The 26,056-nt window shown below is 40.0% G+C and overlaps 1 protein-coding gene across 1 annotated transcript; it reads right to left on the bottom strand.

Moving 5' to 3' along the window:
• Positions 1-536: 536 nt before the first annotated feature.
• Positions 537-25,495, bottom strand: MTRR (5-methyltetrahydrofolate-homocysteine methyltransferase reductase). The gene is made up of 14 exons (XM_010152228.1): positions 25,324-25,495; positions 21,393-21,546; positions 18,608-18,725; positions 17,174-17,534; positions 14,179-14,301; positions 12,839-12,992; positions 9,293-9,381; positions 7,455-7,635; positions 6,585-6,627; positions 5,928-6,114; positions 3,572-3,690; positions 1,879-1,971; positions 1,613-1,792; positions 537-681 (listed from the first exon to the last, which is right to left on the bottom strand). The coding sequence occupies exons 1-14, from the start codon at positions 25,465-25,467 to the stop codon at positions 537-539; spliced, it is 2,091 nt and encodes a 696-aa protein (XP_010150530.1). The 5' UTR covers positions 25,468-25,495.
• Between the last annotated feature and the right edge of the window lie 561 nt (positions 25,496-26,056).

Below are 26,056 nucleotides of genomic sequence, written 5' to 3'. Positions count from 1 at the left end.
CCGGCTGGCACTGGCTCTGTCAGACATGGGGGAAGCTTCTGGCATCCTCTCACAGAAGCCACCCCTGTAAGTCCTCCTCCACGCCACCAAAACCTTGCCATGCAAACCCAACACATGTTCGAAGAAATCTTGGCAAGCCAGTGATGTACACGATGGCGAACAGATTAGTGTGTAACACCTTATTTACTCCACAGCTTCTTCAGGGATACGTTACTGGAAAACATACACTGTGTAATGTAAACAGACAATTATACTTGTGCAGGTGCATAAGTTTTTACTTTCGGTGAGAAACCAATCTTCAAACAAGAGAATCAAGGCATTGACAGTTCAATATGTGACACGGTTAAAAACCCATATGCTTCAAAAGGCAGCCTGGCTTCTTCTAGTTTAAAAAGTTTCATATTCCTGTTTGAAAAGTCAATAGAGAGCGTTAAGATTTGTGTGACTGTAGACAGCACTTCTGGCAGTAACTTTTAGTCAAAAGTGCAAATGCAAAACAATCTTGGTGTTACAAAGGCACAGGAAAAGCTAAATATTTAGCTCCAAACATCCTGCAAATATCGTTTTGCTTCTCGAAGCATGGCCAGGGTTTTCATTGCTTCCAATTTGTCAACTTCCATTTCCATGCTTAAAATGTCCACTACAGCGTCACTTACACCATCAGCCATGTGCTTCTTATCTCTGCAAAGAAAAACAAAATAGAGGAGGAAAACACCTAATAGTGTATTTTTTCCTTTTATCAACAGCTTCAGAGGCAGGATGCTATCAGAAAAGAGGCATTTAAAAATCCCAAACAGAAATACAGCTTGTATGTTGTATGGCAAGATTCTCACTGAGTTTTCATGTAGCTGAGCAATGACAGTAACAAGGGTTTCTCTCAAGCAAACATTACAAAGTTTTCAGCATACTGTAATTTATAAGAAAAAAAAAACCCTCAGAGCCTTAGTTGAGCTGTCACAGAAGAATCACTTTCTTTCAGAGAGAACTGGACCTGCTGAAGTATTTTTCATTATTATATCCCCACATGGTTCCAATACTAAAAAAAACCCCAAACTCTCATTTATTAATAATGCTACTTTTCATACAAACAGCTGACATTTATTCCTGCAGGAGAAAGTATTGACTTTGGGCTCTGTATTCAAGAACTTCCTAAAAACCTCAAACCTCCAGGTAAGTTAACATCAACAAATAAAACTTTCCACTTCAAAATAAATTACTCTTATGGAGCTTTAATACTCTGGCCCATCCCAGCCTGGAACACAGCAGAGGACTGCCGCTAAGCCACAGCTGGGCTGTTTATTTTCACATATATTCAAGTATCTCGTTTTCTCAAGAGAAATATGTTAGCTTGAAACCTCCTATAGCTTAACTGAATACTAAAAAAGAAAAGGAAACCCAAAGTGGCTAAAGCAAGCAGCGGAACTCTGCGGTCACAAGCTACTCTTTCAAGAACACGCTGGAAAAAAACGGACAGTGATGAAATTCAAGCGTTCCAGGAAGGCTATTTCAGCATCACGCTGGTCCTTTCGGACAGCCCTAGGGCATTCTAACGCTTCAAACTTCTGCTGACTCTGTCCCCTTCCTGAGACAGCCCATCCCCTGCTCTACTCACCCACATATATAGAAGTAACCCCTCTCTTTTAGCAGGACTCTGGCAACTTCCTTGGCATAAAGCCGAACGACATCTTGCACGTATTTGGGCGGCGATACTTCTGCTACCGAAGCATCTCTCGAGAAACAAACCTTAAGATGAGTTAACGTGCCATTCTCAAGAAAACAGCTGAGCTCATCTCTGAAAGGCAATAGGAACTGTTAGTAAACGACTCTGCGATACGGATTCCCTCATGAATCAAAATTAATGGCAAAGAGCCGACTTGCTTGAACAGATAGTCTCGATCTTGATGCCGACAACCAAAAAACAGCCACGTCTCTCCAAATTCCCAGTCTGTATGTTCTTCTCTGAGCTTTTGCCTAAACAGACCAAAAAAAGAAGAATGTACCAATAGCATGTAAATCCACTCCTGTTTTAAGAAGTGCAGAATCTAAACGACCTATAACTAATTCTCATTTACAGCAGTGCTTTTATAAACCTCTGTATTGGCAGAAATGTGGCATGCCATAAATAAATGGTAAATCACAGTCAAAACCCCTCCTCCTCCTCCAATTTTCTTGAGTACTCACTTCTGGCCCAGCTCAAAAAATCAATCAGCTTCAAAGGTTTGGTTTTTTAGGGCTTTTTTCCCCTTCAGTTTCACATTGGAATAGTCAAGACTGACACTCCCAAACATCTCACAAAACAATCCTGACTGCTGAATAAGGAGATCACTACCCTATATCCTTCATTGGAAGCCCTGTAAAAACACCCGAGGAAACTCAGGACAAAGCATTTTTAGCACATTTTCCATTTAGCTGGAGAAACCTGCAAGATGTGACGAATAACAACCTATTTACTCCTACATCATCAGAAGAGTCATTGCATTTTCCTGAAGTAGTGCTGAAGGTATTCCTTTACAGGGGTTTTAGATGCAACTTTCTAGTTATATTTTGAGAGAGAGATTTTATTTATCATTGATCAAGTGGTTATGAAATGCTATGAACCCTTTAAAATCACATGCAAACTACTGAGAGATAAAGGTATATTTGAGGGTTAAAATGCAGGAGTAAGGATTGTATGTAATGATTTGGTTAAAGCGGGAACACAGAGTCAGGGACATCATGTCAAAATTTCACTTTTCTTTCAAATAAAACAGTTTAAAAATAATTGTTTGAGGATGCAAGAAACTCCATTACCTTGCCAGAAGGAATGAGTCATGTAGGAATGATATGTCTTGGTTACCTGTAAAACTTGCAACAGTTCCCACCCAAACACCCCACTCTTCCCTTTCTTCATTTCCTCCAAAACATCATGCTTTTACACATACTTGGTGATGGGGCTGCCTGTCACCTTTTGAACAAGCATCTCTCTGATTTGCAAAATCCTGCTGCTGGAATTGGAGGGAGAAGAAAAAGGGATCTACCTTCCCTCAAATGCAAACTCAGACAACCCAAGATTACTGCCCAGATGAGGGGCCAAGCTCCTGATCTTAAAACATCAAAGCGTGCAGTCACACAGGAATAGGGGAATATGACAGAAAACCTGACATTCAGTGTGCCAAGGCTTTTAATATAAATGTCACTTCTGAAGGAAATGGATTTTGAATATCGAAGTTAAGCCAACGAACACTGTTTTTAAAAACAACTACCAACCACTTACTGGACTTCCACTAGCAACACACAGATAAAAGATTTAATTTCTTACTAACATTCCTGCAATTCCTCCAATTCCTTATTTATCCACTATGAATATCAAATACGGTCAGATGAAAGTGGAAGTTTTACTCATTTGAAAAAACAGACAAACAAGCAAGCACGGCTTGTTTAAAATCAATAAGACTTTCTAATCAGCATACCACTGTTCCAAAAAGTAAAAAAAAAAGATAGTAACTACTTCTGTACTCAAAACATCAAAACATGAGGTTCTGTTTTCCTCAAGACAAAAAGGCTGCTTTCCAGGTAGCAATTTGGTACTTACCTATGTTGTAGGAAACCAATAAATGGTGAAATCCCTGTTCCTGGACCAACCATCATGAATGGGACAGACGGGTCTGCAGGTAAGTGGAAAGTATTGTTTGGACGAGCAAAAATAGGTATCTAAAAGTAAATCAGATAGAATATGACTGAAGGACATTCTTAAGCAGCGAAAATGCCGTGAACATTTTGGAACTGTCATGATGCTTACACAGTGCATACATCCACACACCCTTCCAAATCCTGAGCTTCACAGTTTATTGTTAATGCCATACAGATACCCAGAATAACATTTCACATGAGTTTAGGTTTGGGTTTTTTCTTTTTTTCAGAAAACACACGATTCTTACAGACCTATTAATTAGTCTGGAGAAAAACTAGGCAAAACCACACAAACATGAGTTTCTGAGTATGAAAGTGGACCACACCATAAATTTGAGGAATACTGTTAACAAATATTCATGTAACTTGTGTTGGCACTTGAAGGGAAGCAAAGTTAATTGCTATTACAGGCAACTCAACCTTTATTTTTTACATTCTGGGCACCTAAAAATATGGCAGTGGAGGTGAGGATTTGTTGATAGTGAATTGAAGTCTCCTGGTACTCAGCTCGCTTTCTTCATTTTCTTAAGTGTCTTACATGATCTCCAAAAAAGCTTGTGGGTGAGGGGAGGCGGGTAAGTGCTCCAAGACCTTGGAAAACAGCCTATGTCACTCCACCAATAAATTCTAGTTCTGGTCTTCAGATCTGTGTCTCAAAGGAAGTCTAAATACGATTTTCATAGGAGCTCCACAGCTATTCTCTGAGGCGCGGCTAACATAACGTAGAAAATGAGAGAGGACTATCTTTAATTGCTTAACAGAGCAATCAATACTCAGCAGCCATAGCAGAGCTTCATCCATTAAAGTCATAAGCACACATTCAATTTATTTTGCATATTAATTATGAAAGGATTTGAATTTACTTTCAACTTTAAGGAAGGAGTGAAGATTTAAAGAGATTTAAACTTTGCTCTGTAAACCCGTGTGGTTTAGCAATACTAATTTGTCATCATTTAATTCACTCTAGATAATACAAGGTTAAACAACACTATTTTTCTGGTTTGATGATGATACAAAAAACAGTATAATTCTTGCCACAGGGGGCAATATTTGTATTTCTGTTAGAGTTACTACTTAACCTCCTAAATCAAGTGTGGTTTATTTTCTCTATTAACAACTCCAAACAGGTCATTCCTTTAAAAAAATAATACAAATGCTAAACACATTTATACTGTAAAGTGTTCTCAACTATTCTAAGATATTTTTGCCTAAGAACACACTCGTCTATTTTGTATTGGTATTCCACATATTTCTGCAATCTGCGTGTATGGCTGCACAATTATCTAAGCTGAATTCTAGCTTGTGCAGCAGATGCAAACAGTTCTGAACTTTATTCAGCCTCATTTTGTAATAATATACTTTTTTCTTTTTACTCCACCTCTTTTTCGTGTTTCATCTTTAACATATTGCAAATCAATTATATTTTAAATAAAGAGCAGATGTGAATATTGGAATAAGATATATAATGTATGCACTAATCAGTTTGGGTTTTGAGTTGATTAAAAAAAAAAAGATAACTTGTATGGGTTTTCCTTCCATTCTGCAGACCAACATATATAGATTAGACTAGCAGTACTACTTTTGTCATATTAATTATATAGTAGAATTCAGAATTTTAAATAATTAGCTTACTTTGAGATAATTAGCTTAAACTTTGAGACCTATTAATTACATAGATTCTCTGCCACAAAAGGAAAAGAGGTAAAAAAAAAAAGTAACTTCTCCTAATAATACCCACTATGCCAAACCATCTTTGATGCACATCAGAAATACCACAGAAGATTGTTCTCTGTGTCACATTCAAGAATTTGGCCTTTGTAAACTGTGAGACTTAAGAAATAAGAGCTTTATGATTTCTCCCTCGTTATCTGCCACCTTTCCCTGGAAGTGACCAAGTGCCTCTTTCCTACAACCCTAACAGCTGTAATCATTTAACTGCACACTGGTGTTTTATTCCATGAAAACATCTTCCAAGACCCAATTAAGAGTACAGTGGGATGGAAACAACTCCGGCCCTTCAGCAATGAGAAATTTCACTACTCGTGTTTTAGTTTACCTGTGAATACCTGAGTTCAGCAACTTAGCAGTGCAATTCCAAACATGTTACAGAGGGAAGGGCAAACTTAAAAGTAGGGTACAACCACAAAATAAAGATGGATGTTGCCAAAACACATGCATTACATCAGAGCAGTGAACAAAAAAACCCAGCAGTTGTTTCAAACATATAAATTTAAGGGGGTTAGACCTAATATTTGTACCTTTTCAGTTGAAGGGTTTCCTCCTTTTGTATCCAGAGTGTTTTTATTGGGGTGCAGTAGAGGTGCAACTAATTCAGCAAGCCAGCCCGTACATACTCCTTTCCGTGAGACTGGTCTAGCGGGACAGGCAGGAAACTCCACAATATTGAACACAAAACACAGTTTTCCTGGCTGATACAAGTTCGAACTGTAAAGATGAAAGTATTAAAAACCCCACCAAAGCCTGAGAGACAGCTGTACAATCTTACAGCAGGTCTGCGTGCAGCCCAAACCACCTCACCCGAGCCTAGATTCTCAGTGTTCAGTTAACTGTGTTATATTTATATATCGCTAGCAGCGTTCAGTTAACTGTGTGATATTCTTATAGAGTTAGAAATTAAGGTTGGACTGAGGCCAGTGCCTACAGAAGGGAATCCAAATTTCTCTCCGATTTACACATATGTGAGCTTGTTCTTGAGAAATCTTTCGAGGTCTTGCCAGACACTCAAAACGATGCTGTTTGAAACAGTCAAACCCTGGGCTTTTTTTGCGGCACTTTTCCCTCAGGTTTTGTCCCTCATTCCTCTCTTTCTGCTTCAGATCATAACATAGCACACACACACTTGAGAAAAAAGCATGCTTAAATTACCAGAAGGTGTAATTTGAATATCTCCTTACCTTGACGCTGAATAGGGTCTGGCTTGTAATTTAGGAAGATGTTCTGGGGGGAAAAAAAAAAAGTAATAAATAAAAGCATCACCTATTGTTTAATTAACCCCCCAAAAAATTAAAACATCATATAACGAGTGTTTACACTACAACAGATACAGGCACATTACAATTTAACTGTAATTTTACTCTTTCAACATTCAGTGTTTGTGTCTCAGAAATAAGCTAGTAAGACTGAACTCTATTTTGAATGTTTTTTAGACTTTGTGGAACATCTGTTAAAAATCTTGTAAAATGAGGCCACAACAGTTCATTTACAGAGTTCTCGGTCAATTAAAAACATCTGTAAGGTGCACAGAAGAGACGCAGTAGCTAGTGGACAATGTGAAGCTTGAAATTTCATTTTCCCTACCTTTAACCTAAGACTGCTTTATGGAGCTGAAAGAGGAGGAATTACTTGACTGTAAGTTTCTTATTTATAATGTCCTAGAAGCAGATGTGCCAGTTCAATTGCAAACCACTGTGAATACCTATGCAAATTTTGAAATCAAAGCCTAAATAAACCCAGAGACAGGACTTTACTGAGCATTTTTTCAGTGAGAAACCCACTACACATATCACCCTCCTACACACACATTTATATATATGTACGTATGTACATCTGCATACATACATATAGTGTTCTTAAAGGCTGTAAGACTACACGCTGGAGAACAGAGCTCTCTTCCCCAAGAACAGTTTCAGTTTCACCACTATCAATAACTATAATATTTCTAAGGCAGTTAACGGAAGAGTTATTCCCCGTTCTTGGGAAACTGAACATTTAATCCAATGCATTTTCAGAAATGAAACCTAATTAAGTCTAAATCAGTCACTTACCAATTAAGAGGTTAAGTGAAGGCTTGCAGCTTGGAAAAGCACGAAGTAAATCCAGCAAGCAAACATTAGATTCCCTAATAAAGCGTGTGTAATCAGAGGCTCCTTGTCTGCTGCAAAGCTCCTGAAGCCTCCGCTTTTCTCCCACATCACCGGTACATTCTACAAGGGCTCGCAAGAAAGCCTGAAGAGAAGAAAGCAGGAGTGGAGGATTAAAAAACCAAAAAGACCTGTCCATTTGGGAAAATCATCACAAAACTGGGAAAAACTTGAGTTACCTGGCGACATGAAGCAGTCACCTGACAGGTTATTGGATAATAGAATTTATTTCCCAATGGACATTCACCTACTATAAAAAAAACCACCTTATATTTTACTTTTCTTTTTCTTTTTTTTTTTGGGAGTGGGGGTGCTGCTCTTCTAATGTCTGGGACAAAGCCAGCAAGTCAGAAAATCCTACTTAGCCTCCACAGGGGGAGAGACAAATAAACAGGCACAACTCATTCCCTGAAAAATCTCAAATCAATGAAAGGCTTTCTTATTTATGTATTTGCACTTTGGTTAGGTAAGCAGCTCAATAACACAAATTAATTCAAGACAAAACACCACTTGCTAAGTTACAGAAGCTGGGAAAGGAATAATAAAAATTCTTAGAAGAGGTATTACTGTAAATAAAATATGGTATTTAATGAGTCCTGCAAATGTCGCTGAGGTGTTTTATTCTATACTTTACGCCTACATAATGGTACTGCAAGCTTTTCTTAAGGGGAAAATTAAATTGAGCAGTGTAAGATAAAGTAAAAACCAGATGTAAATAGTTACAAGTTTTTTTCTAAAAGCAAGGGGGAAACAGACACAGTGCATAAAAGAAAAGTGATTCAAAACATCAAGTGCAATTAGATGACATATCCTACACAAAAGAATACTTGGGAAGTAATTTGAGTGTGCTCAAACACAGAGCTTCCAGACAATAGTTTAGAGTAGCAGTTACATAAAGCACATTCCACACTCAACAGGTAGTAAAGCAGGTTGGTTAGAAAAACTGGCTCGGGCGATATTCCCCAGCCAGCACCCTCTGCCTACTCTTACTGTTAAGACAAAAGTTCAAAGTTGTTAAGTGCTGTTTTGAAAAGGTTGAAACAACTGGAGGATTCTCTTCTGCTGCAAAATCACTAAATTGAGTGAAAACGTCCTTCTAAAATGTGATTTCCCTCAGAGACCCAACCAACACAACTGTTTAGCTTCATCCTTAATATAAAGTTATCTTTAAAATGTGTTTTGGCAATACCAGAAATAAACATGCATTTCCAGATGCAAGCTTCCATTTTTTTGCAGGCACAGAATGAGTAGAAAATAATACACACACATTGGGAGAAAAAATACTATAGAAGCAAAAAAAATTGTTCTTCGAATTCTGCCAGATTACTGAAATGCGAAAAAAAACCCTTTTAAAATAATTTAAAAGACATTAGTTTGCATAAAGCAACACACGTATTTTCAGTGACAAAACTTGACAGATATGGCTCCCTCTGATTAGAAAGAATGATTTCTCCAAAATGCCTACAGGGTCAGGTTCAGTCAGCCTTCCAGTTATCTGGCACCAAATATCTAATACTTTCCTATTTACTTCCAGACTAGTTTATGAATCAAGGTACTGCAGAACAGGAACAGAGATTTCAGTATCTCAGAGTCTGCTAGGTAAAGCACCAGAAGTGAAATTTCTCAGAATAAAGAACAAAGAGCAGCATAAAAACTGACAATCTTTATTCACCAAGAAACATGGTAACTACACACGAAGCAAGGATAGGGATTTCTCTTTAAAAGAACACACACACAAATACCTTCTTGGGAATTGCTCTTATTTCCAGACACCAGGTTAGAATGAATTTCAGAGTGCATCTTGCAGGGATGTGTTGTGGATGAGTTGCGCCTAGTCCAGTGGGAAAAAAACAAACAAGACACAATGTGCACCTATTAACATCCAAAAATGGCATCACAGAGTGCTTGTTCCTTCAAGAAATACAAGAGAGCTAAACTGCATTCAATTTTGTACATTCAAGCCCCCCTGGTTAGTGGAAATTACAAACTAAACAGCAAGACAGTTTTCCGCTGAAATATCGAGGACAATTTTCCATATAACAGCCAAAACTAATCGGGAAAGCAGAAAACAAAAAGAGGGGTGTAATACATGAGTGTTCAAATAAATTTCACCGCTAAGCCACTCAAGGTTTTGTTGCACTTTCCATTTTGAAGAAATTCAGTGGAATTCTTACCAGGAAACGGAATATCCACACTTTTTCCCCCCTTCCATCAATAAGCACTCCTGAAAATCAGAACACACTGATATTTTCTAATCATCTAACCAAAGGAGTATGCAGCCAGTGTCAAGCTGGAGGTTCTAAGGTCCAGCAAATACAGGGGGTTTCTGTGCAAGCAAATAGTCCCTCCTGTCCTCTCTACAGGTGCCATTGCTGGGAAGGAGGCACACTGACATCCCATCTGTCCCTTCACGGAGTCAGCCAGGGTGCTGCCAGGCTTAGCCTCATGCCACATCATCCTAAAGCAGCTATTCTAAGTTAACCCCAAAAGCAATATAGCAGCATTTATGTGACAGAGCACCTTTAATTAATAAGCCCTGCAGCTCCCAAATTGTTTCTTACAGACACAACGTTCATGTTGGGATTTTTCGACAATGCTTCTTGGCTTTGACATCTCCCTGCTGATTCTCACTATGCTTTTTTCCATGCTCAAGAGCACTTCAATACTACAGAATTTTCGCTTCAAGAATATACCTATGTAACTTGCTAAATTACCTCTTCGTATCAGCATTACTTGGCTGAATCCTTGCTACAGAGAACAAAATTTACTTTTAGAAGATAAGAAGATTAGCATAAATATAATGCAGGGAAGCAGCATCCATTTTCACATCTACATAAACTTCCTTTTCAGACAGGATGTTACAAGAACTACTTAATCCTCCTCTGAGGATGCCTGTACATACAATAAAGAAAACCCCACAACTACAGAAAACCAGTATTTGAGCAATAGATACTGTACCAGACTGCAAATAGCTTTTGCTTTGTCATCTCAATTATGTCATCTACTTCATCGTACAATTCAGACTGAACCAAGAGAGGCTGTAAACAAAATTCAGTGGAATTCCTGGTAAATCGTGAAGATGCAGCAGAGGCACAGCCTGCTGTTCATGCTCTTCTCCCAGGTTTTTAGCTCTCTTCACTCAGTAAGTCCACAACTGTGACAGCCTGTAGTAACTATTACAGGTTCCTCAGATACGTGAACACACTTGAGGGACAACCATCTCAAAAGGAAAGCAAGTCTGGAACATTGCTAGGAATTGCGAAGCTGCATTGTAGACCTGAATTCTTTGGTAGGGATTTGTAACAGCAACTAATTAAGTTAGAGTACTTAATGAGCCTCTGCTCACCAGCACAGTTCCGAAGAAATGAATTTGGGTTTGATCCTAAACCATTTCAGTTCCTAGCTGCAGTGCATGGAAGTCAGTGCACAAAGCACGATGGGAGATTGGTGGATCAGCAGCAACTCGCCAAGTCCTGGCCAAGTATCTGAGGCAAGTGTAAAAAAGTCAGCCTGACTTGCTCTGGGTCATCCATAAGACTCGAGAGCAGAACCAAGAGCTTCGATTCCCTCTGCTGCAATCCAGTGCCATGACTTTCCTTTCTATTATCATTCATTAAGATTCACAAACAGGCATGCTATTCTACATACAGGATATGGCAAAATGTTGCCTAAATAATGCATAATTTCACCTTTTTCCCCCCCATGATTAGTGCTACATTAGGCAGTCAGAGATGCAATAACCTGAATTATTTACACATAGGATGAGAGCACTGATATTTACTCAATTATTTTACCAAGTTTGTCTTGAAAGGACAGGATTCTTTTGGTATAAAGGAACAATCAAGGGGCTAGGCTATGTTCACAGGGCTATACAGGCTCTGTTTCACACAGAAAGTTCTCTGACACTGATGAACTCAAAGTGCCATGTTAGGGTAGCTTTACGTCCTTCCTGCAACATCAGTACAGCAGAAGAAAGGGAACTATTTGTAGGCAGGAAGGAGGGAATTTCCCTCTGTGCCTGTTCAGGGAGACCTTCACTGAACATACTGTTGACGCTGTCCTTAACTTAGAGATTCAAATTTTATGTAGCCAGGTATCAGGGCTCTCATTTGCAGAGAAAAAAACCCTACTAGCCTTCAGGGGGGACATTCAAGCCCCCCTTCCTACGAATATCTGATGGTTTTGGCCCTCCATTACCCTATCCTTTGTTACATCCTTCGATTTTCATTGCTTCCTTTGAAAATGTGCTTGATTCTGTAAAATCTGTAACCAATATGAACAGCAGAAGTAGCATGTCTTTGAAATCCTCCCACATCACCCAACCCCTTGCTAATTCCCTGTGCATGGTGGTTGGGGCTTTTTTTTTTTTTCTTGGAAGAACCAGGTGTGTTTGGGGAGGAGCTGAGGTCTGTCCCAGAGGAAGAAAGGCCATGGGGCCTCCCCAGGAACGGTGCAGGGGAGCGGCATGTGTTCAGCAGTGGGGCTGGGTAACAGCCAGACCAGCACTGCAGATGCAGGGCTCATCCCTGGCGCAGGGACCAGGCTGTAACCAATACCGGCTCTGCTCCAAATCGAACCAGTGACCTCTCCCAGCAGAGCTTAGTTACTGCAGCCAGGGTCACGGATGGGGATCAGCTAGGCCTGGACATCCCCTGTGATGTTACAAAGTGGCCCATCACGTAAATTCACCTCATTAACAACTGAGTTACTTGCAGGTTACAAGAAGAGATGTCCATTTACATCTCATACTTTCAGGACAACTATTGTTGCCCTAAACTATTGTGGGAATCTCACCATGGGAACTGATTTTCCTGAGGTGTGGGGGCCTAAAGCTCAGCAGAGCAGATGCATACATACCTACAAGCACTTAAAAGGCAACTTGCAGCAGCACAAAGTCTTCTGCCTAGGGAGCGAGGCCCTCTTAGGATGTAAACAAGATTGATGTGAAGTGCTGTGCAAGGACAGATTTCACTTTCAAGTGGGGGCTGGTTGGGTTATGTGATTTAAGACTCATCTCCATAAGCATAAAGGAGCACAGAGGAAGGATGAGATGGATGAACACCAATGCCAGGCTCAAGTTCCCAGTCAGAAGCTAACCCACCTACAGTAAAACCAGCAGCAGCATTCTATACGTCCTCTCTTTAACACATCTTTGTGACTTCCAACATGCCTCCATGAAATGACAGCTGTGTTCCAAAACTAAAGACAAAAACATCCAAAAGTTCGTGTACCAACTACCACCGATGCAGAAAGGAGTATTTGTTCACGACCAGTGCATCACACCATACCTTTCTTTTTAGTGCCCTGCTTAACCTTTACACAAACGAAATAGTCTCCTTTTTCAGAAAGTCCCAGGATTTGAAGAAGTTCTTCCACCTCACTGAAATTGTTGGGACACATTACACTGAAGGCATCTCCAGGCTGATAATCAAAGAGTGTATCCTGTTTTAACATATGAGATCATTTCCATTAAATTGTGTGATAAACCAAGGCCAACAGCAACCCCATTCCTAACAGCAGCAATCTTCCTACTATCTGTCACAAGCAGTCATATGTTCTTTTACCCTGAACTAGCACTTCACTGTTTAGTTTCTGTTGTGATCTAAATACTCATGTTTTCTTTTCAGGTTTAAACTCACTAATTAGAATAACATTTCCTTATCTGGTTTAAGTAGTTGGACAGTCTTCAATAAGAACTGCTGAGCAGCCTAAACAAAAGGAACATAAATATGTATTAAAAGAATGTGTTATATAACCAGTCCAGATCATTAATTACTGAGGTACTTGGTTTTCTGGTTTGAGAAGAGCAGAGAAACAAAATCCTCATACTTAATCAAACTTTGTATAGAGATACATTATCAATAAAAGAAAATTTGCTGGTTAAGCTATTTGATGAACTGTGACTGAGATGACCCCAACTGCTTTCATTTTCTGAAGGAAAAAAGAAAAACAGCAAGGAAAGAGCACAGTGAAAATTCAAAGGTATCTCAGTTCTTAAGACCTAGATTCTACTTAGCTGTCTGAGGTTCTTGTGCTAAAACCCTGTTAGGGCTTCTGCCTCTTACAGAAACACGCAGAACTATACTTGCATCAGTATGTTTCTCTTATGCATCAGGTGTCATGACCTGCATACAGAGGCTGTTGACAATGTGAGGGGAGAAGAGGCACAAAATGTTCAAATTTCAGTGTGTGCTGATGACAGGATACACATATATGAAGAAAAAAAAACCCCATCACGTAATCTCAGAGATTCACTTGCTCAAGACTTTAAACAGACTATATTTATATCTGAAATTTAAAGATGTCACATGAAAATTGATGCAGATCAGGTTAATAGACTCCAATAAAACTTAGCGCCAAAATCAAAATACACAAAAGGCTTAATTCTACAGATTTGGAAAATCGCTCCAAAGCGACGTATCTTCCTCGTACAGATTTCTCGTAAAGTAATCATCAAGCTTTGAATTTACAAAATGGATCAGCCTAAGCTGACATCCTGTGGTATGGGGAATTTTTTTTTCTTTTAAAATAGTCAAATAAATAATTCCCGTCCCACTTGTTATACATAACACACATGCATTTCCCCCTTCATTTTAACCCACTAAAGAAAAAGCCATCACTAACTTACGGCAATATCAAGCTCTAAGAGCAAAGCAGTTTTTATTGCATCTTCTCTAGTGAGCCGAACTGCTTTTGTAACTGGCACCTCAAAGGTTGTTCCCTCTGAAATCACTGAGGACAGATGTGGATTCTGAAAAAAAGAGGTCATGAAAACTTACACTAAAAATGCAAATCAGCTGAATGGCAGCTTACTGTGACATACAGGAATTAGTGTTGGTACAATTTTTTTTAGACGATCTTACAAAACAATTCAAAACAAGGGAAAACATGAACCTTCTATATACATAGTGTTTTGCTCTACATTTAAAAACAAAAAATCACATCCAAGCAGTAACAGGCATATATTCAACTATAAAAAGCCAGTAGGCTTGATCAGCCTAGTGGGCCTAAACTACTAGGAAATGCAGCTAGCTGTTTACCTTTTCAAAGGCACCCTTGAAAATTGCCAATTAGAGAATGGCCTTTATGTTAAAACCCAAAAGCCTCCCACCTAATTAAAGGATTACAAGGTATACAGAACAGACATAAGAACAGAAGCTGTTTGAAAACATCACTGCAGATTTACAAATTAAGACTTTGGGGTGCAGATGGGGACATTATTACAGGCAATTTATAAGAGGAATTTTAAAAATTACAGTTAAATTTAGAGCTAATCAGCAAACTCCACACTACAAAACAGCATCAAATTATGCCACAACATTTCTACAAGGGTGAAAATGTGCCCCAAGAATTGTTAATGGGCACCAAGAATAACTCCAGACCTCCTCTGTCAAAGGCTGTCACTTGAAGTTTAGACTACAGCCCTCATCTCTCCACCACTGGTGTCAGCAAGCTTCATTTGAGATCAAGACAGACAAAAATGAAAAGAGGTGGGAGAGATATCAAATGTCCATAACAATGCTCTATCAAATGGAGAGTAATTACCAATAAGAGAAGATTGGTTAATGTGAAGACCTCCTATTTAAAAGGAAAAGGAGACAGGAGAATCACTTGAGACCAACAGTTGGAAGTTTAAAGTCTTAAAATTTTGACATGTTGATTAATGGCTTGGGCCATATCAAGTATTGTGCATCAGCTAGACTGTGGCAACTGCCTGCACTCATATCCCCTCCAAGTCAAGTTCAAGGCATAACGAGATCAACATTTAAAGATAAATTGTTTTACTTTACAGTTGCCACAAAGGCTAAAGTTGCAAACCGCTAATGCTCTGCTCCTGCACCTTGTTAATTCAACACTGAGGCTCAAGAGCCCAGGACACAGAGCATAATGGTAACTAGAGAGGCCGCGTACGCAGCCTTCTTTAAATGACAGTAATATCCAATATTTTTGGCAACATCCAAACCTCAGGTTGACGTGTTCCAAAACAAGCTAACTTCAGCTGTGCTTGGCAAAATATACCCATGGTTGTTGCAATGTGAGAGACCAGAAAAGGACATGAATTGTAAGGTTTGGTTGTACAACACCTGGGGCCTCCTTGTTGGCAAGGTCTAGCCAACTATATCAATAGTGCCAAAGGAAAAAAAGCCAAACCTGCATTTGATTATTTCCAAGTCTTAAAACAACCATCCAGCTTTATACCTCAAATCCGGACTATAATCTTTAACCTGTCACTGAATCCCAGATCAGCAGCTTCAGCTTTTTCACTGTTTTTCCATTTACAGAGAAGTTAAGGCATCAACATTAGAACCTGATCAATTATTTCAGAGCAGCCTGAAGATACGCTACGATTTTAAAATATGAAAACTGGCTTTTAACCACTGTAGCACCACTTTCAAACTGAGTATTAATCTTTAATCAAAGAGAACCTCTAAATCATATTTGTTCCAATAATTTGGATTATTTACATCAACAACCTGAACAAAACCAACCACAAAAAGCAAACTTACCCAGCGTTTCATACACTCTTACATAATTATATTAGTTAGACCAAGTGACTCTCTCAGCATTACCCCTGACACCCTCAGCAGAGAGTGTCAGGGCCCTGAGGATACAGAGGCTTTCGTGGTCCCGACCAGCCTCACCAGAGGTCTCCACCCTCTGCTCATGGGCCCATGAGCCCCATCTCAGCTCATCCCTGGGTCTTCAGTCCCTGCTCGAGTTAAATCACAGGAGTACTGGTCTGCAGCTCAGCCCCCACCATGCCCATGACTGCCCACAGATCCTGCTGATCAAGTCCTGGAGCCTCAGACTGACTTCCCGGCTTCGCCCCAGACCTGCCTCATTGCCACAAGCTTGCCTGATGATCTGTACTCATGGCTGATCCTGGCTGCCATCTCCCAGTTTGCATCGCTTGGGTATCAGGGAATGGGTCTGTCCATTCTCACACTCTGCTCCTGGCTCCCTGCCCCTTAAAGAGCAGGCAGCACTCACTGCTCCCTCGCACAGATAACCAAAGCGGCTGCCCTTCAGCAGGCAGCTGGAAAAGTCTGAGTCACACTTCCCAGCTCATTTTGAAGACTAAATACGTCAGCTGGAGCTGATCACCAGCTCATGCTAATTCTTCCTTTTGTACAGTCAGTCTTTGTTCAACAGGGCTTTTGATCTACAGTTCATCTTCCATTTCCAGCAGTAAAATCATCATCATGTTTTTACAAGGACAAGTTTCTCTGTTATTAAACACGCAGCAAGGTTTTGAGCAATTTTGCACCCTTCTAAGGAATTCTGCAAGTACTAAAAATTTGAACAGAATTTCTACAGGAAGATGTTTTCACTAGCCCAACATAAGCCACTGAGGGTTTTAATTCTTCCATTCCTGGCACTGCAATGCCCAGTTTTTATTTAGCTAAATTATGCTTTGACCTAAGTGTCCATAACTCATACGGTGGTAACTACATTTTCACAATATGAACGGACCTTTCACTCACAGTTCAGAAACCTCCTGCGCCCAGGGATGTATCTCCCTTATGCAAGTATCCACTTGCTCTCTTGAGCCGTATGTGTGAGTTTACACTCATGCTCCTAACAGAGCTGGAGGGTTTCACCATGCAAAGTGAAGTCCTTACCTCACCATGGGCGTCCTGAAACTCCACCTCTATATATTCCGGTGGCAAGGCAGGAATATTAAGGGCAGACTGAGAGACAGGAGGGACAGAGCGAACAAGTGAAGGTTCGGTGTCTGTAGCTGAAGCCGCAAGATTACTGTCAACTGATTTCTGTGACAGAACACCAGAACTCCTCGCTCCCTCATCTTCTAGCTTCAAGTTCTGTATGTCCGAGCTTAAGTTCAGTTCATGCATAGCGTGTGGGACTGCAGAGAGAGCGCTGGAAATAGCATCACTGCTCATGCCTTCTTTCCGCAACAGAAACGCTTTCTTGAGGGCAAGCCAAAGTCCATCGATCCAAGGATCGACCACTAGTTCCAAACTGGGAAAGGAGGAGGAAAAAAAAGGGAGAGTAATGGATGAACTGTTGTGACTTACTGGCCTGTTAATTTACAAATAACGAAAAGACAACAAAAGCTAAAAATACCATTCATTTCCCATTTTTAATACATATCCACAGCTGTTACCAAGATTACTTTTTTGTTAAAAAAAATATTTTCCTTTAGTCCCTAACACTATGCAAATTTATGGAGTCACAAGTGTATAACAACCTCACTCTTCTTCCAGTTTCTCATTTTTATTTTCTTACACTGAACTTTATGACAGGAAGTTGAAGGGATGGAAACAAAATATGCAACTTTTCATTGTGCAACAGCTACATCAACAGCTTACCCTAATGTTCCGTTTTTATTATTTTAGAACACAAGATATAAGTTTTATGGTTATGACAATGTGTTCAACTGCCTCATATCACCACCCAAAGAACCAATCTGCAGTTCAAAATAAATAAGCCAGGACTGCAGCCTACTGGCAGAGAGAGCAACAGAGCAGGAAGGGAGCTGTTTTCTTATGCAATTCCTCTACAGCAACCTAAAAAACCTGCTTTGATAATTCCCCTACAGTGATTAACGGAAAAGAAAAAAAAAAGAAAAAAAAGAGGATGTTTTCTGTAAGAGAGAAAAATATTAAAAACAATATAAGGTTTGCTTAAAGCAGCTCTACGGAAAGATGTGAGCTTGGATAAAAGTCTGATGCATATGTGGAAAGAGATCCCATTACCCAGTACCAGACATATTGGGGAGTGGATTTATTTTTATTTGCTTCAGTAAACAGACTACATTTTTAAACCCCTGCACTTATTCTGAATTACTTAATTTCTCAAACTGCTAAATATCCTCCATTTTCCAGATGTTTGCACACACTTTAAAAATGGTGTTTTATTTAATGGCAAATGAGATTGGAAAGGCATACTGTGTTCAGACAAGACTCATTCCTATGAGGTGCTGAGTATTCAGGTTCAACTGATTTCAAAGGGTTCAGAATGTAATTCTGAAGAAATTCACATGTGATTACTGCATCTTGAAGAAATTAAATCCAAACTCGTTCAGCTCTTACCCTACACAATCATCTGCTAACCCTGTGTTGTAAAAGTGCTTGGCACCAAGTTCTTGAAGTCGTTGGTCTACTGTCTTTCCACCGTTACAAAAGAACGTGTACTCCGAATCTCCCAGACCTAGCAAATTCAAGGAAAGAGGCATCAGGTCAATCAGCCAGCCAGGCTACACAGAGTAAGGTCTGCAAAGACAACACAGGATTTTCTTGCAGGTGAACAGAAGTATCTGCTGTAGTGAAGCGCATATTACCAGGACACTTTTACAACCTTAAAAACCCTTGTGTTTGTCCCAAAGTAGTGCTGAAGAAGTGGTTCCTCCTTCACAAATTCCAGACACACAATTTCTCTGAAAATATTTTGCTTTCAGTACTTCACATTTCAGAAGAATACTGCTTTAGTTTGAGACTTTCAAAAAATACAAACCCACTCTTAACAGGAAAGAGGTAAAGAACCAAAATAATTAAGAGTGAAACTGATAAACTGTATGTGAATTACCAAAAGAAATCATCTCAGATTCAAGTTAAAATTGTTAATATATGTTAACAACATAGGGGAGAGAGTATTAGAAGTGATTCAATGATACTGGAACCCTGGGAGGGATGGGAATTAAAAAAAAAAATCAAACACAGGAGTGATGTTAAACAATATGAAGACAGACATGTAGGAAAATGTGCATAAGGGAACCTGGTCCAACATCCTCCTTTCCAAGAATCAAAGATTTCATTTTCACTGCACTGGGCTTTCTGCCCTTTAACAGCTATAAAGATGTTCTGTTAGTAGATGCTCGTTGTTAACAGTTAAAAAGGCAGTGGACTCAGGAGGTATGTTCGTGGAGAACCTGAGATTCTAAGAGATCAACTAAATCACTGACCCACCCTAAAAGTGATTCAACCACACACACCCCATCCTTAATAGATGCTTATCTAACACTCCCAAAGACCACTGGTTAGGTAGTCCTCACAGATTCTGTAAGTAATCCACACCACTGTTTTACTAGATCCTTCACAAACCACTAGATCCTTATCTTCTCCCCCTAAACTTCCACCTTTGTAACAACCTTTTTTTTTTTTTCCCCTTTTTATGTTGGGTTTGGGGTTTTTTTTTTTAATTTTTAGAAAGACTTCTACTCCCTCCCAAGTACAGTACTAGGAGTGAACACTTCATTGGACAAGCAGAAACGTATCCCGTGAACGCATATGACGACATAACTTTTCAGACTAGAATCACAAACTATGTTACAGCTTAGGTACTTCAATAGTATTTGTTACAACAAAAATTAGTATTAATATAATGCTTATCTTCATATGTGCATGTTCATATATGCATTCAGTCAGCAGGGGGGTTGGAACTAGATGATCTTTAAGGTCCCTTCCAACCCTAACCATTCTATGAGATTCTATGAAAAACCGAGCCATTTCACAAACTGTAACACATTACCAGGCAGCAGCACAACATGTTCTCAAAGCGTTATGTCATAGAATCATAGAATCACTGGGTTGGAAAAGACCTTAGAGATCATCCAGTCCAACCGAATCTGTCCACCACTAAACCATATCTCTCAGCACCTCATCCACCCGTCTCTTAAACACATCCAGGGACGGTGACTCCACCACCTCCCTGGGCAGCCTGTTCCAGTGCATGATAACCCTTTCGGTGAAGAACTTCTTCCTTACATCCAATCTAACCCTCCCCTGGCGCAGCTTGAGTCCATTCCCCCACGTCCGATCATCTGTCATTAGGGAGAAGAGACCAACACCCACTTCTCCACAACCTCCTTTCAGGGAGTTGTAGGCAGTGATCAGGTCTCCTCTCAGCCTCCTCTTCTCCAGGCTAAACAAGCCCAGTTCCCTCAGTCGCTCCTCATAAGACATATTCTCCAGACCCTTCACCAGTTTTGTGGCCCTTCTCTGGACACGCTCCAAGACCTCAATGTCTTTCTTGTAGTGAGGGGCCCAAAACTGAACACAGTACTCGAGGTGTGGCCTCACCAGTGCCGAGTACAGGGGCAGAATCACATTCCTGGACCTGCTGACCACGCTGTTTTTTGTTTTGTCATTAGGATGCGTATGTTTCAGGCTTCCACATTCTATATCCACTAGAAATTTCCTTCTAGTGGGTACTTTCCCCACCAGAAATCTAGAATTTTCCTCACTCCGACCTATCAACTTAAACTTGTCAGGCAAAAGTAACAGAGGTTCATTCCAGAAGTTTCTGTAGTTTGTTTACACACAACCTGAAAACTCAACAAACTGACCTTACCATCAGTTCAGGACAGCATTTTGCCAAATCTGTATTTTGCATTTCAATCTGTAACCAGAATTTATATTCCTTCTATTGATGACTATGACATTCAAAATTTTAAAAAAATATTACAAATTTACAGAGATGAGATGATCTTAAAATCTTAAGAACATTTCATACTTCCTTTCCCTCAGTATAGAAAAATACCCAATTACTTGCAAAATCAAGTAATGTCACCTAGTCCATAGAGACCTGACACAAAATTAAAACTTTGACAATTACAAATAGCTTACATCATGTTTTGTTTATGCAAAGAAAATTAAACTATAATAAGATTACATTGGTAGCCTACATTCAGATCACTTCTGCGACACTTTTCCTTTACTGCTCATAGAGGACATTACGCAAAAAAGCTGTTCATATTATAAAAATAAACATTTTATAAGCACTTAAAAAAAATTCTACAACCTATTCACAAGTGAAAAAATGTGAAAATATTCACTGACAGACAAGTGCTGCAGTGAATACAGAGAAATACTAAATCACCTAGCAATCCATACTGGAGATGTGCGAAATGACTGGGTGGCAATGTCCTGTCTTGAATTTTCTTTACAAACTTGCGGGCAGTGTCTGGTGGGTCTCCAGTGCCGGTGGTGGAAATAATAATAACTACAGGATCCTTTTCTGTTTCCAGGTTATACTACAAGGAATAGAACAAGTGAGTTACAAAGTGACAATTGATACCTATTTCTGGCCTTAGGTACTACCACCCTTCCTTTTCCCAAAGGTACACAGAAATAAGTTTATGCTCATCTTACCTGTATTAAGCCACAGAAAGTTATTCAAGTCATTACAAGTAATTTTGGGGATGCAACTTATGTTGTTGGTTGGAGCTTTCAAGACCAGACTGGGTAAAGCACTGAAGAACCTGCTCTGACCTCAGCTGACCCTGCTGTGAGATGACCTCATGACCCTTCTAACCTAAATTATCCTACGACCCCATACACCAACACCGGAGGGCAGAATTTTGAGCAGGGAAGAACACTTCCCAGCTGCACTCAGCTGAAATACTCAACTCTACAGCACTGGCTTTGTCACAGGAAGTATTTTTGTATATATGATCACAATCACACAGCCATAATCCCGTTAATTTCAGAGATAACTGGGGCCACAGAAACCATAGGGATTGTTTCTGAATTCCATTCGGGATCACACGGTTCTGTCTGATAACTTCGTTACATCTACCTTTGACACAAAAAAAACCAGCCCTCTATGCTTTGGGGGAGCTAAGGTAGCTCTGAACAGAGAGAAATCAGTCACCATGCTCTATAGCCTAATTCATTTCGGGATTGTGCATCCGTCCATAGCTTCAGGTCTCACACAACCATTTATTACTTCTCAAGTAAAAAGCACTCTGTTTCTTTCACTATAGCAGCTTTCTAGTGGTAGCGGGTTGCAGCACTGTGACAGCGTGCTGCCTGTCAGGTCACCCACACAACATGCTCTTTCCCAGCACCCCTACGGGCTATGAGTTTTGAGTCACACAGACAGCGAGCCACCTACTTGAAAAACAGCTCCACAGCATCACCTGCACTTCTGCTTGCAGTGACCACTGGAGGTCACCAAGCCCTACCCCACGCTCCCAGTGGGACTAACTGTGAACGCTCCATTAGGTCAGCAATGACTCTAGTGGAATCTCTACCCTAACAAGTTTCCAAAATTCAGCTTTTCTGAGCAGCCTCTTCCATCCGGAAGAACTTCTGTTAGTGTCAAATCTGAGTTTACGAGGCTGCCTTTAGTGAATTTTGCCTCCTGGTGTACAGTCTTCTGCTGCCAAGAAGAGTTTGGCTCAAGTAGGCTGCTGTTCGGTCACTCCTTAGCCTCCTCTTCGCCACAGTAAGCAACCCGAGCTCCTTTCGCTGCTCCCTGTGGGTTTCCATTTTAACACTCTCTCAGAATTCCAAGATTAGTAAAATAGTGGGGTTATGAGAAAATATAAATAAAGCAAGACATGCTATGTTTCATTTCAAGTAGATTCAGGACTGAGAGTCAAATCTTCAGAGTGTGAGGAGTTGTCTTCTCAGGACTTCACTCAATGAAACACTCAAACTTATCCCCTCCTCAAGGCACATAAGAAGTTACAATCCAAAAAGGTTATGAACACAAAGCAAGAGTATCAAAGGGTTTTGTTGTTGTCATTTTTTTCCTGGAACCTTCCTGAAGAACCTAAAAACAGCTGCATAGAGCAACTTAAAAAAAAAAAAAAACATAAAAGATTAGAAGGTAAAAGAACAGAGGTATGATTAGTTCGCAAAATTCTTGCTTGCTCCACTGCATGTTCTCTTCTGCAAACTTAAAGACCTTTTTGGAAGCAAAACAACTGTGGACAGACTCCTTAAGAAGAAATGTCAAGGCCATCTGGCCTCTGGAAGGACAGAGGTCCTGCACCGATTTGTATCAATTATCAGGAAGTCTGATGTATCACTAAGCCAACAAGAACCGTACACAATTCCATAGTTTTTTACCATCCACTTCTTCCCATACTCTTGGTGTCACTTCTTTGTCCCATTCTTTCTCTTTCCTCCAAAAGTATTCCTCAGCTGAGGATAGCAATGGCACACAACGGCAGCGAGCGGCCTGCTCAAGCTGTCAGTGATGGCTGAAGGAAGAGGAAGAGAACCCAGATGATGTCCTATCCAGAACAAGACATTCTGTGGCAAAACGCTTGTTCAGATAACGCATCCAAGGCTGACTACGTGCACTGTGACACAAGATGGAACTCCACACAGCCTCCTATTTTACTGCTCCTACCTCACTTCCACTTCATTTCACTCTCATCAACCATAAAAAGCAGTAAGTAACCAGCCAAAGACTCACAACCTTTTCTCACTTATGAGAGTGTAGGAGAGACAAACAGCTGGTGTTGCCAAAACTTGAGCAGTATTTGACTATTCTTTCTTGTATGCCAACAGGATCACATTATGACTGTTGACTCCGTAGCCACCTATTCCATGCACAGACCTCCACAGCCCTCCCTTTCAGTGATGACCCAACAGCCACATTATGACAGGCCTTCTCACTGACAAATAAGGACAAAACAGAAGCCTCTTACTTCCTCGCCTAAGACATACACACACCTCTCAGGTTGTGGGTTAAACTCTCAGATCTAACATGCCCGAAGGTCTTCACAAGGGGCCCCACCAAACTGAAGCAAGCTCCTCCTCCAGTACATTATGCCCCTCTGCCTTCCCCCCCCTAATTATCCTTAAGCTGCTAGAAGTTCTCCTTATTTACAGGGTAAGGAAAAGCTTAAGTGATGAAATTTACGTAGCTGCAGAACTTACTTTTTTCCCTCAGCGCCCAGTTCTCAGATTCTCAACTCAGTACATCTTTCTACCTCATCAACAAGTTGCAAGTCCGAGCTGTCTCACCAAATTTGACAAAACAGGGCTAGAAATATCCTGCCTACCGCCTTCCTGAAACCCAACCTGTCAAATGCAGAAGAAATGAAATGGAAGAATACAAGGAGAATCTTCATATTCCCTGCTGGCTGCCTAAGTCTCTTTGTAACACTTCGCTACGTACTCAGTGAACATGCATTCACAAGCACATGCCCAGCTACCCAACACCTAGTGTATCCCCAAGAAAGCTACTTGCTAAAAGAGAACTGAGTATTTTTATAAACCTCTCAGACTTTCAAGTGCAGGAAAAAAACCCCCAAACTCTCTTTTAAATGTTATTTTCTACTCATCTGATATGAAATACCAGGCTATCAAGTTTTGTTTGTTTTAAAATGTTTTTGTTTGAGGACACAGAGCTGAAAGTACGTTGTGAAGGAAATTACAGCCCATGTTGCTTTTAGGTACAGACACACTAACAGGTCTCAGAGCCTTACCCTCGGATAACAGCAAATCATAAAAAGCCAATTCCTTGCTCCAGTCAAACTTTTTGTTCCTTTCTAGAATATATCTTGAGCATTATCTAGTGCGAACTGGAGTGAGTGCATATGCTAAGTGACTCAAGAAAACCCCTCAAAAGCTCAGGGTCATGCTGGAGCCCACACCTAATGCAACACAGGACCTCAATGCAACACAAAAACAATGGGGGGAAAAAAAAATGCGTAATTTCTAACAACAGGAGAGTGACCAGTAAATATAGCATTCATTCACTACTGCAAACATAAATAGTTTTCAAAAAGGTACTGCACTGTTGTGATCGAAGAGATCAAAGATATATTAATTTACTGTTCTAATAAAAATCACAAGAAAGATGTACCTTTGGCAGAAGGCTAGTAAGCATCTGTAAGCACTGGTCCATATTACTGATTCATAAGAAATAAAAATTTAAAAATTGATGGTTTATTTTAGGTGGGTGCATGTGCTCAGCCTTCACAATTATTAACAGCCACCACTCAAAACGATGAAGAAAAACGCAGCTTTTAAATACCTATTTTGCAAACCAGCACGGAGTATCTCACCTTGTCCATTTCACTTATACAGTGCATATCAGCTTCAAGTCCATGGGCACCTGCTTGCTGCCATATTTCCTCAGCTATGGCTTTTGCCTGCCCCTTTTGTGTTGCATAGAGGAGCAAAAACCTCCTTTTTAAATCACAGCACATTTCCCAAAACAGAGCACTTTTTTCTTCCTTTTTTCCCCCTGCAGTGTATTTAAAAAAAATAAAGAAAAAAAAATTGAATTGATTGCATGCAGAACAGTAAGGTTTTGCTTCGGTTATTAAACTAAGAAGAGATACTTTAAAGGATAACAGTACTGGTTTTTAACTTAGAAATGAGACGTTTGCTCTGAAGAGAACCCATTTCTCACTACCAAGCTTTGTAGGCCAGGTTGCAAAGGACACGTGGCATTAGTTGTATGTTCTGTACTGCCTTGATATTGCAGTAACGTTGCAATATGCCCAGTATCAAGACCCTAGTTTGCAAACAATACAATGGAGAAACTAGGTTCATGAAAAGAAATACTATTTCTATTCTCTAAGCTACCTTTTCCACTTCAAGTCAGTGACCGCTTCGGTCACTTTTCTGAGATGTATTTGAAAACAAAACAAAAAACATAGACCTGGTGAAGCCAAACTACAACACTTGAGGGGAAAAAAAGAATTAAAATTCTCACTTTCTTCTTTTCTGAAATCAGTAGTTTTTGCCTGAATGCCTTTTATGCTTTACTGTCCACCATGCCTATATTTTAGA

Source organism: Eurypyga helias, unplaced genomic scaffold, assembly GCF_000690775.1.
Source record: "Eurypyga helias isolate BGI_N326 unplaced genomic scaffold, ASM69077v1 scaffold10975, whole genome shotgun sequence".
In the NCBI taxonomy this organism is placed as follows: Eukaryota; Metazoa; Chordata; class Aves; order Eurypygiformes; family Eurypygidae; genus Eurypyga; species Eurypyga helias.
This window is presented reverse-complemented; position numbering and strand designations above follow the sequence as displayed.

What these genes read in the sequence shown, in the direction of transcription:
- MTRR (XM_010152228.1), bottom strand. Translation starts at nt 25,467, where the DNA reads ATGTGCTGTGATTTAAAAAGGAGGTTTTTGCTCCTCTATGCAACACAA. An exon ending in TCTTAGAGCTTGATATTGCC is followed by an intron (nt 12,993 to 14,178) that starts GTAAGTTAGTGA and finishes ATGTTAAAACAG; the next exon opens with GATACACTCTTTGATTATCA. An exon ending in GGTTACTTCTATATATGTGG is followed by an intron (nt 682 to 1,612) that starts GTGAGTAGAGCA and finishes TTTTCTTTGCAG; the next exon opens with AGATAAGAAGCACATGGCTG.